We start from the raw sequence: 14,033 nt of genomic DNA on the forward strand, positions 1-14,033 counted from the left end.
AAAAAAAAAAAAAAAAAAGATTATCTAAACATAATACCTGCAAATGCACTTGGAATTCAGAATTCTTCCTTGTGGCTTTCCCCCACCCAATTTACATTACAGCTGACCCCTGAACAATGCAGGAGGTTAGGGCGAAATTGAAAATCCATGGACTTGTCCCAAGTTAAACTACTAATCGCTACTGTAACACTATAACACCACACTTAACACTAATAGCCTACTGTTTATGTTGTCAGTAAGGCTTACCACTGAAAGCCATACCTTACTACTGGTAGCCTTACTGACAACATAAACAGTCAATTGGGGTTAGGGCGAAATTGAAAATCCATGGACTTGTCCAAAGTTAAAATACTAATAGCCCACTGTAACACTGTAATATAACACTGTAACACTAACAGCCCACTGTTTATGTTGTCCAATAGTGGTTCAGGAATAACAGAATCTAATGGAGAAAAATTACAGCTGGCTCCTGTAACAGGGAATTTCTTGCGGGAAGGCAACATCACCTAGGGGAAAGATCTTTAGGTGAGAAGCCTGAGTTCTAGCCCAGCTGCTGTCAAATCAAAAGCAAGGTAAAGCTAAGGCAAGCCGTATTTAAAAATCTAGATCTATTACCAAATGGCATGTGGGTATCGCATTAGCTGCCCTGCTTCTTTTCAGGACTACTGAGGTGAACAAATAAAAACACATGAAAAGGCATTCAAAAATGGTAAACTAAACATAATACCTGCAAGTATTATGCAGTAAGGCTTACTACTGGAAGCCACACCACCTTACTCCTGGAAGCCTTACTGACAACATTAACAGTCGATTAACAACATAAACTGTCCTTTATCTATGGTTCAGTGCTTTAGGCTAGAGCTCTGGGTTGCCCCGTTTCTTTCATTCAGTCTCCATGGAATGAGCATTGTTCAGACGTCTCAATGATGCCTTTCCTCACATTCTCACTTCACCCTGACCCAACCTCTTCGTGATAAATCTTATCTCCTGAGCCTGTGTGTTCCCTTTTCTAAGGAAACACATTCGGGCTTCTTCCAAAAGGGTTGACCTTTGGCTAGAGGTACCTTTTCTGTTAAGATTTGACTCTTGAAGACGTGGAACAAACTGTGAACACCAGGACCCTCAAAGGGGTGGGACTTGAGGAGAACAAGAGATTGCTTACTTCTGACATACACACCCCACTAAGAAACAAACAAGAAAGGAGAAGCAGCAGCTTCTTCCACTGCACTCCCAGAGGAATTAGATTTGTGGAAGTCAGCTGCCATCCCTCCCAACCCCTCTCCTAGCTCCCGGTGGAGTCTGTCCTCACCTGGAGTTCTTCAATCTTGGACAGATAATATTGGCGGAGTCCGCTGCCTGCCTTCCCCTCCTCCAGCTCCATCTGAAGACACAAAGTGAGTCTTAAACGACAGGCTAAACGTCCGAGGGGGTAAAGCCACTTGCAGGGCACTTTAAATTAGGCTTGACACCAGGCAGCTTTGCGTAGTAAAAAAGTTTGGACTTCGGAGGCTCGGGATCTGGGTTCTAATCCCTCCCTCCCTTGGAACCCTCCATTTTCTCATGATTAAAATAAAAGAACGGGAACGCCGCCTACCTCGTAAGACTTTTAGGAGGACCGAGGGGCGATATGATATACACGGGAGCGCTTTGCACTGCGTCAAGCGCTCTACAAGCCCGAGTTGTCATTACTGCCGACGGAGCCAGCGAAATGGAGCCGAAGGACGGGCGTCCGATCTCCTGCGACCCGCGGGCCAGCGGTTCCCGCGCCCATTGCTCCCCTCACTCACTCCACTTCTACCGTGTCTCCTGTTCAGCTTTGCCCTGACTCACCGAGGGCGGCGCTGACACAGCAGATCCGGTCGCACGCAGCGTCCAGCCTGGACTGGTCCAGCCACCTTCGATCCACCCGACCCTCCTATGCCGGCCCGCTCTCCACCCAGATCACACCCGCTCCTCACACAGCCCCGTAACCCGCCGGGCCGCCACTGCAGCCGCCATACCTGCTCTGGCCCGTCAAGCGCCATCTTCTCTCTTCAGCAGAGACCGCCGGCATCCGAGCCGTCTTGGAGCGCAGGCGCGGAAGACAAGGCTTGGGACCTGACGACTAGGCAGACAAAAGTTCCGGGTCAATGGGCGGAGTGTGCGGCGAATCCGCACTAACTAAGGGCACCATGATGGGAGGGGCGGCTACTCGAGTTCATGGACTTTGGAAAAGGATGAAGAGGGAGTAGAACACCTCAGTGTTGCCTCGTAGAAACTATGTTTATAGTGCTGTAATATGCCTCCCTGGTCCCAACTTTCAACTTACAAAACCCGAGGACAGAGTATCGAGAAAAATCTATGGCCACACGCAAAATGGCGGAAAACCTTGCACCAGGGACGCAGGGGACGCAAACGGAAGCGGAAGTACGTTTGCTGCGTACATGTGCAGCTTCAAGTGTGGAGAAAGCAGCGCTGGCTCTACGTGGAGTGTGTAGAACCGGGCGCGAGGTGGAATTGCTGCGGAAAGTGGGAAACTGGAAGTAGAATCTGGTGCTCCGGAAAGAGACGTTCCCAACTTCTACTTTCTCCTCAGATTGAGCATTACTCCCCCATTCTACCATGGGCAAGAAGGGCAAAGTTGGCAAGAGCCGACGGGACAAGTTTTATCACTTGGCGAAGGAGACGGGTGAGTCTGGATTCGGATTCGCTGTCTGCGGGCAAGCGAGCGAGCGAGCGATCTCTGCCCGGTTCGCCTCCAGTTTCCGACCATTGGGTTCCTCTCCTGCAGAACGGGTGGTGGTTTACAAGGCCGGAGAAATCCTGCTGGTGAAGCCCTCTAGGCACTTGGTTGTTTTGTCCAGGTTACCGTTCCCGATCTGCTTTCAAGCTGATCCAGCTCAATCGCCGCTTTCAGTTCCTGCAGAAAGCACGAGCCTTGCTGGATCTGTGTGCTGCGCCAGGGGGATGGTACGTAACACTCGCCACAAGTGGCAGCTCTCTGGGTTCAGAGCCGGGATGGATTCCAGTTTCATTGCGGGAGGACGGGATTCGGGATTCCCCTCCCGGAATACAGTAATTCCAGCCTCAGATTTCTCTACAGCCCAGAGCATAGGTACCTCCTAAACTTTGGGGACCGTTTCCTTTCTTGATTGCAGACAAAAGGCTTAGAGTACGTGCGTATGACATGCCCTGGCCAGTGCACGTAACACCAGGGATGAGAGGTCAGTTGCCAAGAGAGGGAAAGGGTGAGCTCTAGCTTTTAAAATCTCTATTCCTTTTATAGGCTGCAGGTAGCTGCCAAGTTTATGCCTGTATCCAGCCTTATTGTGGGTGAGTGAGGACAGCTCTCCTCCGTGTTTTAAGGGATGGGTGTATGAGGTACTTTGTCATGTATTTCTCTTCTCCCTGTTTGAGGCAACCCTTTAGAATACTCTGACCTGATTTCTTCCAGGAGTGGACCTGGTTCCAATCAAGCCTCTCCCCAATGTGGTGACTCTCCAGGAGGACATCACAACTGAACGCTGTAGGCAGGTAATAGGAGTCTCTCTTCCATTCCCATTTATATGCAAACATCCACATCCCCAGAATCCTCTAGAGTTTAGAGGATGTTCCATGTTTTGAGCACGCTCCTGCCTGACATCTGTATGACAAGACCCATGGTTTCCATAGTGTCCACTCCAGCCTTTATTTAGAGTGAGGGATGAAGGTGTTTGGAATTGGGAGAAGGACAGAGATCTTTAGTGAAGTCTTTTCCTGTGAACTTACTGTTAGACTCTACGTTCCATGAAGGTAGAAACGTAATATTTTTGTTTGTTATTTTCTGTGCCTGGAACAGCCTTTGGCCCATGATGGGCACTCAACGAATGACTGGATGGACAAATGGCTGAATTAGGCCTATTACTGTGTTTCTGTTTCTATAGTTCCTTTTCTTCTCTTTAGGCCCTGAGGAAGGAGCTGAAGACCTGGAAGGTTGATGTTGTGCTAAATGATGGGGCCCCCAACATTGGGGCTAGCTGGGTCCATGATGCTTACTCACAAGGTACAGGGAGTGTGGCACTTGGAGATCAGGTGATGGTGGAGGTGTGCACATGCCCTCTTGGGCTGCAGAATGCCTCAGCTGTCTCTGTCCTACAGCCCATTTGACACTGATGGCTCTGCGTTTGGCTTGTGACTTTTTGGCCTGTGGTGGCTGCTTCATCACAAAGGTTTTCCGTTCCCGTGACTATCAGCCTCTGCTATGGATCTTTCAGCAGCTGTTCCGCCGTGTCCAGGCCACCAAGCCCCAAGCGTCTCGCCATGAATCTGCAGAGATCTTTGTGGTCTGCCAAGGTGGGCATCACTTCCTTTCTCTTGGTCCAACCTTCCTGTTCCCAAAGCATAGTTGTAACATATCCTGTCATTTTTAGGATTCCTGGCCCCTGACAAGGTTGACAGTAAATTCTTTGACCCCAAATTCGCCTTCAAGGAGGTTGAAGTTCAGGCTAAGACTGTTACTGAATTGGTAACTAAGAAGAAGCCAAAGGTGTGTTTTGGGGAATGCGGTCACCATTGGGTCCTGGAACTCTGGGGAGGTTGGGCCTCATACCCTAGAAGGGACTGCCCAACCTTCTCTATTTTTCTCCCTAAGGCCGAAGGCTATGCTGAGGGTGACCTCACTCTCTATCACCGTACCTCAGTCACTGACTTCCTCCGAGCTGCCAACCCTGTTGACTTCCTCTCCAAGGCCAGCGAAGTGAGTCTCCAGCCTTGAGGGACTTGAGGTAACCCTGGAAACATGGCCTGAGAATCTCCTTTCCTTCGTCCCAAACAGATCATGGTAGATGATGAAGAGTTGGCACAGCATCCAGCCACCACTGAGGATATACGGGTGTGCTGTCAGGACATCAGAGTGTTGGGGCGCAAGGAACTCAGGTATGCAGTGGGGTGGGCATGGGGGCCAGGAGCCCTGGAGGCAGGGAAAGGCCATGATGTTGGATCTCTGGGAAGAGGATGTTGCTGTGCTAAAGGTTTGGGGTAAGGGCCTGAGCCTTTTGATTTATGTAGCCAAAGCCTGAAATTTGGTTAGTGAGTCTAAAACAGAAGCGGGCAGGGAGAAAGAGGGAGATGGCAAGACCAGTAATAGTTTATTTCTGGGGCAGGTCGCTACTAAACTGGAGAACAAAACTTCGGCGGTATGTGGCCAAGAAGCTGAAAGAACAAGCAAAGGCACTGGACATCAGGTGAGTAGGGAACTCAGCCAGGCAGGTGTTGGTGGGGTGTTGAGGGAAAGAGTCAGGAAAATAACTGAACTCCTTGGACTGTTTTGCCAGCCTCAGCTCTGGAGAGGAAGATGAAGGTGATGAGGAGGACTCAACAGCTGGGACCACAAAGCAGCCCTCTAAGGAGGAGGAGGAGGAAGAACAACTGAACCGTACCCTGGCCGAAATAAAGGCCCAGGAGGTGGCGGAATTAAAGAGGTGAGGAGCTGGGGTGAAGCATGGAGTCTCCCAATGCAGGGATCCTCCGTGTGACAATGGGAAAAGAAAATGCAAGGCATGGATAGAAACTCTTCAGAGCTGGGCACGTTTACTCTCTCAATCTACTCCCTCAGGAAGAAAAAGAAGCTGTTGCGTGAGCAGAGAAAGCAGCGGGAGCGTGTGGAGCTGAAGATGGATCTGCCTGGGGTTTCCATCGCAGATGAGGGGGAGACTGGCATGTTCTCCCTGCGCACCATCCGGGGTCATCAGGTGAGGCGGCATTGGGGTTGCAGGTTTAGGAGACAGAAGATCTATGTGGGAGTTTGGAGGGTGGGGGGTGTTAAATGTCTTTTTAAGTTCCCGAACAATGGGCTGTGGTTGCTGTCTTCACCACAAGATGCGTTGGTGAGTCTAAGGCCACAAACCTTAAAGGATGAAGTTAGGAAGATAGATGAGTGTACTGCATTTATTGTTGTAGAACCAGAACATCAGAAAAGAACTTAGGTTATAGTTGATGCGGCCAGGTTACTTGAGTTAGAAACACAGATGAACAGAGGGTCTCCATCAGAGGGGAGCAGCATTCTAGAGTTCATGGAGACCAAATGAGCACATGCATTAGGCTTCTTCCACTGAATACTGAAGAACATCTTTTTCCTGACAAAATCAGGGTCACAGGCAAAATGAACTTTTGTGGCTTTTGTGAGGGAGTGTCATAATCAGGTCATCCTTGTTGGACAGGAGGCAGTAAAGCATGGTGGGCCGAGAGCACACACAGGCTCAGGTTTCCTTCCCAGCTCTACCACCTGGAGCTGTGTAAAGTGACTGAACTATCACTTATCCTTGCTGCCTCAGTTTCCTCATCTGTAAAACAATAATAGAACCTACCTACTAGAGTTTTTGTAAGGAATAAAGATGGTCAGTTATAATCCCTCCTATGTGATAAACACTCAAGAAACAGTAGTTGGGGTTTTTCTATTGAGACAGGGTCTTGCTTTGTCACCCTGGCTGGAGTGCGGTGGTGCCATCGTGACTCACTGTACCCTCAAACTCCTGGCATCAAGCAGTCCTCCTGCCTCAGCCTCCCAAAGTGCTGGGATTACAGGTGTAAGCCACCATACCAAGCCTAGTATCTTTGCCATGAGGAAAATAAAAGATTCTGACAGTTGGTTTAAGTGGAACAGTTCTGTTGAATGTATGCTGGCTGGGCCCCTTTTACTTAGTGGAAACAAATTGTGTAGATGGTCTTCTCAGGAGGTGACTGAGATGCCATCTGAGAGTAATTTTTAAAAGAAAACCAGTGTTGTAGAATACGTTAAGATTTGGTGCTATGGTACTTTTCCTTAAGATCTATTTGTGCTACTACTGAGACAAGACAGCTGAGTGGGAGAGATGAGTAACCCCGCCTAGAACAGGATGTTGTAACAGGCCATTCACTACCCTGGGTCTGAGCTTTTCCGTCTGTGAAAGGAGATAATGGATTTGCCAGTGTTCTTTCTAGTGTTGCTTAGAACAAGACTGAGGTAAGGGACACAGAAAAAAACAGTATGTTTTCTTTACCTCTTTGTTTCTGTTACACTTCAGTTATTAGAGGAAGTAACACAAGGGGACATGAGTGCAGCAGACACATTTCTGTCCAATCTGCCAAGGGATGACATCTGTGTGTCAGATGTTGAGGACGATAGTGACGACACATCTCTGGATAGTGACCTGGATCCAGAGGAGCTGGCAGGAGTCAGGGAACATCAGCGTCAAAGGGACGGAAAGGGGTAAGGGGTGTGTGTGTGTGTGCCAGAGGGAATGCTGCCACTCTGAGGCAGCATTGGATGGGTACTGCCAGAGCCCAAGTAAGGGAGCAAGGGCTCCAGGCACTCTGGGTCCCTGAGCCCCCTCCTACTTTCCTTTGGATCTACAGTGTGCGATTTGCTGAAGCGGAAGATGATCAAGAGGAGGAAAATGAGAATCCACTGCTGGTACCACTGGAGGAAAAGGCAGTACTGCAGGAAGAACAAGCCAACCTGTGGTTCTCAAAGGTAAGAAGAGGCTGGAGGCAAGACTGATGGGAGGTCAGCCTTCCCTTGGAGAAGGGCAGCTGACAGTCTCCCATCACAGGGCAGCTTTGCTGGGATTGAGGACGATGCCGACGAGGCCCTGGAGATCAGCCAGGCCCAGCTGTTGTTCAAGAGCCGGTGGAAGGGACAGCAGCAGCCACAGCCACTGACACCGCCTTCCAGCTTGAAGATTGAGAGAATGTCTCCCATGTGCCAGGATGAAACCCCTAACAGAACAGAGGCTTCTTCAGGGACAGAAGCTGCCACTGGCCCTGAAGGGGAAGAAAAGGATGGCAGCTCAGACAGTGATAACAGTAGTAGCAGTGAGGATGAAGAGAGGTGAGTGGTTGTAGCTGATGAGAGAAGTAATAGGAAGCAGTGGCTTGAACCATTTCTCTAAATTGGGGGTTCTCAATCTTAGCTCCAGATGGGAGAGTTAAAAATACTATACTGATGATCCTGATTCAACTGGTCTTGGATACAGTCTGGCTGGCAGGATTTTTGCAAATTCTGTGGGAGTGCGGTCTCAGTAGTAGGGAGAGTGGTGGCATCACTCAGAGTCCTCCTCTCTCCACAGCTGGGAACCCCTCCATGGTAAGAAGCGAAGCCGTGGGCCTAAGTCAGATGATGACGGGTTTGAGATCGTGCCGATTGAGAACCCAGGTGAGCTCTGTATATCGTGGAATGAGAGACCACTGAAGTCTCAGTATTGGGAATCGGGCTTTGATCTTTCTCCTTCCCTCTTTAGTGAAACATCGGATACTAGACCCTGAAGGACTTGCTCTAGGCGCTGTTATTGCCTCTTCCAAAAAGGCCAAGAGAGACCTCATAGATAACTCCTTCAACCGGTAAAGGGGCCAGAAACTCATCAAGAGTGACCCAGGGTCTGGTGGGTAAATGGGTAGTTTCTTTTTTCTGAGACAGAGTCTTGCTCTGTCGCCCAGGCTGGAGTGCCATGGCGCCATCTCAGCTCACTGCAACCTCTGCCTCCCAGTTCAAGTGATTCTCCTGCCTCAGCCTCCCAGGTAGCTGGGACTACAGGCGCTCACCACCATGCATGGCTAATTTTTTTGTACTTTTAGTGGAGACAGGGTTTCACCATGTTGGCCAGGCTGGTCTTGAACCCCTGACCTCAGGTGATCCACCCACCTCGGCTTTCCAAAGTGTTGAGATTACAGGCATGAGCCACCATGCCCAGCTAATTTCACCACCACCAGGTAATTTCTTTAGAAAGCCTGGAGCATTGGGTATTGGGCTGATGTCCTTTCCCCTCAGGTACACATTTAATGAGGATGAGGGGGAGCTTCCAGAGTGGTTTGTGCAAGAGGAAAAGCAGCACCGGATACGACAGTTGCCTGTTGGTAAGAAGGAAGTGGAGTACTACCGGAAACGCTGGCGGGAAATCAATGCACGTCCCATCAAGAAAGTTGCCGAGGCTAAGGCTAGAAAGAAAAGGAGGGTAAGTGATGGGCCACCAAAGGTTGTTAGTGCTGGGGATAGGGAAGAGATCACCTGACTGAGATCCCTTTGTAGATGCTGAAGAAGCTGGAACAGACCAGGAAAAAGGCAGAAGCCGTGGTGAACACAGTGGACATCTCCGAACGAGAGAAGGTGGCACAGCTGCGAAGGTAACGGGAGGACACCACAAAGGTACACAGGGCTAAAAGTGCAGTAGAAAGTAAGCTTCTAACCTTTTCTCTTCCCTCTGTAGTCTCTACAAGAAGGCTGGGCTTGGCAAGGAGAAACGCCATGTCACCTACGTTGTAGCCAAAAAAGGTGTGGGCCGCAAAGTGCGCCGGCCAGCTGGAGTCAGAGGTCATTTCAAGGTGGTGGACTCAAGGATGAAGAAAGACCAAAGAGCACAGCAACGTAAGGAACAAAAGAAAAAACACAAACGGAAGTGAGCAGAGCTGCCAGGCTCCCAGGAGAGCATGGGGACTAGGAGGAAGAGCGTGGCATGGCTCAGTCTGGCCCCCTTGATACCAGCCCCTGCTCACGTCACAGCTGTCTAAAGAACAGTGAGGCAGGGTGCCCAGAACTTCCATGGTGGTCCCAAGCAGAGGAGGATGTCCTCTTGCCTGCCTGAAGGGAGGTCTCCCATGAAAGCACCGAACTGTCTTGACAGACTCATGACCCCTTTTTTTAAACCATTAAAGGGAAGTTCAGTGTTGGAGCGACACTCAATGATTCCTGGACATGTGGGCCAGGCCTCTTAAGCCTGGAGCCACACTCAGTGTAAATGTAGTCCATTCTTGGACGTGTGGGCCTCTTAAGCCTTCCCCCATTCTATTCCTGAATAAAACCAGGATGATGGAAGAGATGTCTCTCCTTACAGTTTAATAAGTATTTCCCTACATCTGAGTACACACGTGTGCAACACTATTCTAAGTCCCAGTGTAATATGTACCAAAATTCATAGTGAGACAGAAATGACAAACAATCCACAGGTCCCGATAGTGAAACATTTACTAGAGAGCAAGCAGAAAGGAATGCACAGCTTAAAGAAACCTTCACAAAGTCACAAAAGTCAAAGTTTGTGTATTTCTTTTCCTTTTATAAACAAGATAGAACAAAAATCACCAAAATCATTTCGGCAAAAGACTTTTCTACCATTGGGGCAAGTTAAAAAAAATACAATGAAATAGAAGACACTTTAAAAGCTGTTGTTGCGTTAATTTTAAATTTAGCAACACCACCTCAGACCTGGAGTAATCCTGGAACAGTTACCAGGATCACCTTTTCCCTTCAATCCCTGTGACTTCTGGGAATCTTCAGAGCCTGGGTCTGGAAGGTGCTTCTTACATGTCTCAGGGCTGGATGCAAACCTGGCTGGGGACCTGAGCATCGAGTCCCATTTAGAATCAAACATCTCCCTTCCCCACAAATGTCTAGAACCTACCAAACTGCTTCCCAACAATTCAATGGATTAGGTGTACAGAAGCCAACTCCTAAAAATGGGACTGCTGGGCCACACAACTAAGAAAAAATTCAATTTATAGATGTTTATAAGGTGACACCTTAGTAAAAAATACAAGCTACGTATAATATAAACCTAGAGTGAGTTTTGTGCCCTATAAGGCCCTTTCTCCCAAGGTAACCTCAACTTACCCTCATGACAACTCACCTAGAGCCAAAAGAAGTTTCCCAGCTCTCACTGCTTCCAAGGACCAAAGCAGCTTCCCAAGAAAACATCCGAAAATTCCTTCTGATGAAGGGGTAATGTCTCCAAGCTCCAGCTCTCCACTAAGGGCAGGGGGTCCTTACCCTTTGGACCCCAACCCAGCCCTGAGACGCCTAGTTACCAAAATCTTTCTAAAAATTAAGGACAACTGATTTCACACTTTAGCACATCCCCTCTAACTGTCCCATCGACTTTTCTTGCGTTTAGGGGGCTCTGGGACAGCAAAGCCATCAGCTGTCTTATCTGTCTTGCTGTCCACCTTGTCCATCTTGCTGCTGTCCACCTTGGGCTCCATCTTGCTCTCACGATTACAAGCTTCTTTCTTGCTTTCCCCATTCCGACCGTCATTTGCACCCCGGTTCTCCCCATGCCGGCCTGTGCTTCCTCCATGCCTGCTCTCCCCATGCCGATGGCCATCAGTATGACGACTGCTGCTTTCTGGGTGGCGGTTTCCATCTCCATGGCGACCACCATCTCCGTGACGTGGGCTGTCACCATGTCGATTGCCAGTCTCTCCGTGACTGTGACGGCTGCTGCCCCGGTTCTCAGTATATCTCTCTCTTTTCCCGTTGCCACCCCCAGTCCCTTCTCGGCTGTTATTCCCTGAAGCTGCGTTGTTGGCTCCCTGGGCTCCGGCAGATGGGTAGGTCACAGGGGCACCACTGATGTTGCCACTATTGCCAAAGCCTGGGATGCCCTTGGCACTGGTGACGGGGCTGTCAGGACTGTTATGGCCCTGTTGTGCTGAGTTAGTAGGAACAGAATTCAAGCTCCCTGCACTAGTCCACCCACTTGCCCCAGCAGCAGAGCTTCCAGCCTTCTGATTACTTAAACTGGCTGCAACAAAATGACTCTTGTACTGTGACTGAAAGAGAAAGAGACATCAGGAGTAGGTAAGACAGCAAGTTCTAGAAACTTGAATATACAACCTGGCAAATGATAAGGTTTAGAGAAATTATAACTATGCTATCTTGGCACTGTGACTTTAGTGTCCTGATGTCCCCACAGCATGGTCCCTTTTGTTCTTGTGCTAAAAAGGAAAACTTGTGGATCTCTGTGGAGAGGTGGACCTCAGTGTTCTGAAATGTACTTTTATAGCCTGATCGACTAGAATAAAGCATCTATGATTTGCCACATTTGTGGCTTACAGTCTTATTTACCATTCAAAATCAAAAAGTTCTGAAAACTTAAAATTTTACACCAAAGTCTAAATTTAAATTTGACAGCCAAATCTGCCTTGAACTCATTCTATCGATTCACCTTAGTGTGACTATCAGTACATTTTGCTTCAGAAGTGAGCACCTTGGAGGTGGGCAACACCACAGGCTGCTGGGAAGGGAGGGAACACACATCCTGCTGCAGAACGACAATCCCAGGCTCTGAGTGGGACTCAAGCAGACCAGCACAAGGGGTTCTCTAGATCAACTTGCATCTCCAGGTAAGCTACTGTTAAGTTTATATTCAAAATCCAAGCAGTGTGAAGACCCTAAATCTAGCAACAAGCCTACGAACCCAGCTACAACCAGGAAAACTAGGCCCTTTTGTCACTGCCCAAAAGTTACTATTGAAAGCGTGTTTAATCAAATGCTTATTTCAGACCTGGAAAGCTGCTTTCATTGCTGTTAGTCGATCTCCCATAGCTCCTGTGGAAGGCTTGTAGGCCTCATAATTGCTCATTACATTGTTATTTCCTCGGTCCTAAAAAGATAAGCATATCTATGAGGATGGACAAATAAGCAGGAAAGAGCTCACTGCCATAGATGGGGCCTCATTATAAGGAAAACCTTGAAGCAGGAGCTACAATGAAACTGGATACTTTTAGAAAGCTACTTATGCTTTCTGAGAAAAAGACACAGTGACAATCATTTAAAAATGTTTATGCCCTCAACACAGAAATTCTAAGAATTAATCCTGTTAATCAGATATGCAATCAGATTATGCCCAAAGTTGACCATGTATTATTTACATACACAAATCCAATTATATAAAAATTACGTTAAAGATAAAAAGGCCACCTGTATAGCATATTGTGTGACTGCTCAAGCCCTGAATCAAGACCATGGAGGGACTGAATTTCAGCTTCAACACTTGCTAGTGTAACCTTAGGGGCCTCAGTGTTGTTATCTGTACTAACTTCCATTCGGTTGTTGTGAAGATTAACTGAGCTAAAACATCGGATTGACTGGAATGGTCCTGGCACGTAAAAAGTGCTCAATAAATATTAGCTATTATGCATAATCATCATTATTACTATAATGTGGGAATCAAAGATGCCAAGTTTTAACTATAATGCTCCAGAAAAGTATACTGGCAGCTTTCTTCCCTGGCTTAGAAGTCAAAGGGACAGAAAACGGGTAGTTAAGAAAGGCTACGCAAAGGGTACTTTTGTTATGGATTCTGAGGAAAAACTAGCTCCCGACTTGGAAATTCCTGACCCATTCCTGAGTTTACTGGCAAGATATGGCTAGACTTTACAGTGACCCTATGGCAATATTTCCCTAGCAGCAGGCTTTTAGGCCAGGGCTGAAGGGCTTGTAAAAGCAGACTCCTGGGCCCCAACTCTAGAGTTTCTGATTTGCAAGGTCTGGGGTTGGGGATGAGTTTGTATATGCTGCTGGTCTAGGGACCACGATGTGAGATCACTGCTAATCTAGAATAATTTCCTGAGCAAGCCTTGTCAGCCAAGTACACAAAAAATGCTTCCTCAATAAAAAGTTAAGGCTCCACTGACTCAAATCAGATTAAATACAAATTTCCTCCTAGACATGGTTTTGAACTCACTGAAGCTTTCTTGGGTACATGAGAATATTCCTTATGACATTCAGGACATGGGACCAACCCTAAAGGAACTACTGTAGTCTGGACTCACCATGTTCTCAGAGCCCAGGCCAGGCCGCTCCCTATAACCTAGGCCTCCTCCACCAATGTTCAGCTTTTTTCCTTTCCCTCCTTTGAAGCGAGATTTCCGAAACCAGGCATTCTGCATTGAACAAAATTCAAGGTTAAGTCAGGGAGGGAGAAATGACCAAAGGAAGAGGACAAGAGCAAAGAAGAAATTAGGTGGGAAGGGAGAACTTTTTGCTTAATTTTCAGCCCGCACATTTACACTAAGGGAGGAACTGTTCACAGGAACCACAGATTGGCTTCTCTTTGGTAACATAATCCACCAAATTTGAAAAACAGCTGAGATCTTTATCTAAGGCTTCCTATAATGCTCCCTACCTCAGGGTCTCCTGGAAAGGAAGTTGTTCAGATAAGCTTCAAATGCAGAAGAGTCACTTTGGCTACTTCTAACTTCCTTGAAGAAAATGGACTTATTTTTCATTTCTTTTTTTTTTTTTTTTGAGACGGAGTTTCGCTCTTGTT

At 47.9% G+C, this 14,033-nt stretch overlaps 3 protein-coding genes across 7 annotated transcripts in view; 1 reads left to right on the forward strand and 2 right to left on the reverse strand.

The window, feature by feature from the left end:
- Positions 1 to 2,103, reverse strand: part of PSMC5 (proteasome 26S subunit, ATPase 5) — a 5,588-nt gene extending 3,485 nt beyond the window's left edge. The window contains exons 1-3 of the mRNA XM_017549210.2: positions 2,001 to 2,103; positions 1,294 to 1,381; positions 1,065 to 1,112 (exon numbers count right to left, since the gene is read on the reverse strand). Coding sequence (XP_017404699.1) covers positions 1,065 to 1,112; positions 1,294 to 1,381; positions 2,001 to 2,024 — 160 coding nt within the window. The 5' untranslated portion in view covers positions 2,025 to 2,103. The remainder of the gene's footprint in view (positions 1 to 1,064; positions 1,113 to 1,293; positions 1,382 to 2,000) is intronic.
- FTSJ3 (FtsJ RNA 2'-O-methyltransferase 3) lies at positions 2,058 to 9,802 on the forward strand. 3 transcript variants are annotated; one of them, XM_037745954.1, is made up of 21 exons: positions 2,058 to 2,125; positions 2,576 to 2,668; positions 2,844 to 2,949; positions 3,266 to 3,312; positions 3,434 to 3,513; positions 3,922 to 4,021; positions 4,117 to 4,311; positions 4,389 to 4,504; positions 4,610 to 4,714; positions 4,793 to 4,893; positions 5,121 to 5,201; positions 5,292 to 5,438; positions 5,573 to 5,708; positions 7,020 to 7,204; positions 7,351 to 7,468; positions 7,548 to 7,825; positions 8,064 to 8,149; positions 8,235 to 8,334; positions 8,762 to 8,945; positions 9,020 to 9,114; positions 9,198 to 9,802. In XM_037745954.1, the coding sequence occupies exons 2-21, from the start codon at positions 2,602 to 2,604 to the stop codon at positions 9,388 to 9,390; spliced, it is 2,520 nt and encodes an 839-aa protein (XP_037601882.1). In that variant the 5' UTR covers positions 2,058 to 2,125; positions 2,576 to 2,601; the 3' UTR covers positions 9,391 to 9,802. The 3 variants fall into 3 exon arrangements, with proteins under 3 accessions (XP_037601882.1, XP_037601883.1, XP_037601881.1); XM_037745955.1 differs by lacking the exon at positions 2,058 to 2,125 and adding an exon at positions 2,198 to 2,406; XM_037745953.1 differs by lacking the exon at positions 2,058 to 2,125 and adding an exon at positions 2,454 to 2,490.
- A 132-nt stretch (positions 9,803 to 9,934) lies between these two features.
- Positions 9,935 to 14,033, reverse strand: part of DDX42 (DEAD-box helicase 42) — a 45,796-nt gene continuing 41,697 nt past the window's right edge. For all 3 annotated transcript variants that reach the window (XM_037745956.1, XM_017549173.2, XM_017549174.2), the window contains 3 exons: positions 13,537 to 13,647; positions 12,267 to 12,365; positions 9,935 to 11,532 (listed from right to left, as the gene is read on the reverse strand). In XM_037745956.1, the coding sequence (XP_037601884.1) occupies positions 10,843 to 11,532; positions 12,267 to 12,365; positions 13,537 to 13,647 (900 nt within the window). In that variant the 3' untranslated portion in view covers positions 9,935 to 10,842. The remainder of the gene's footprint in view (positions 11,533 to 12,266; positions 12,366 to 13,536; positions 13,648 to 14,033) is intronic.

Source organism: Cebus imitator, unplaced genomic scaffold (genome assembly GCF_001604975.1).
Source record: "Cebus imitator isolate Cc_AM_T3 unplaced genomic scaffold, Cebus_imitator-1.0 Scaffold217, whole genome shotgun sequence".
NCBI classification, from domain to species: domain Eukaryota; kingdom Metazoa; phylum Chordata; class Mammalia; order Primates; family Cebidae; genus Cebus; species Cebus imitator.

Excerpts from the sequence above, each read along its gene's own strand:
- FTSJ3 (XM_037745954.1), top strand. The coding sequence starts at position 2,602 with ATGGGCAAGAAGGGCAAAGTTGGCAAGAGCCGACGGGACAAGTTTTAT. Across the intron at positions 7,469-7,547 it reads CCAACCTGTGGTTCTCAAAG|GGCAGCTTTGCTGGGATTGA; the intron begins GTAAGAAGAGGC and ends CTCCCATCACAG. Across the intron at positions 8,335-8,761 it reads ATAGATAACTCCTTCAACCG|GTACACATTTAATGAGGATG; the intron begins GTAAAGGGGCCA and ends CTTTCCCCTCAG.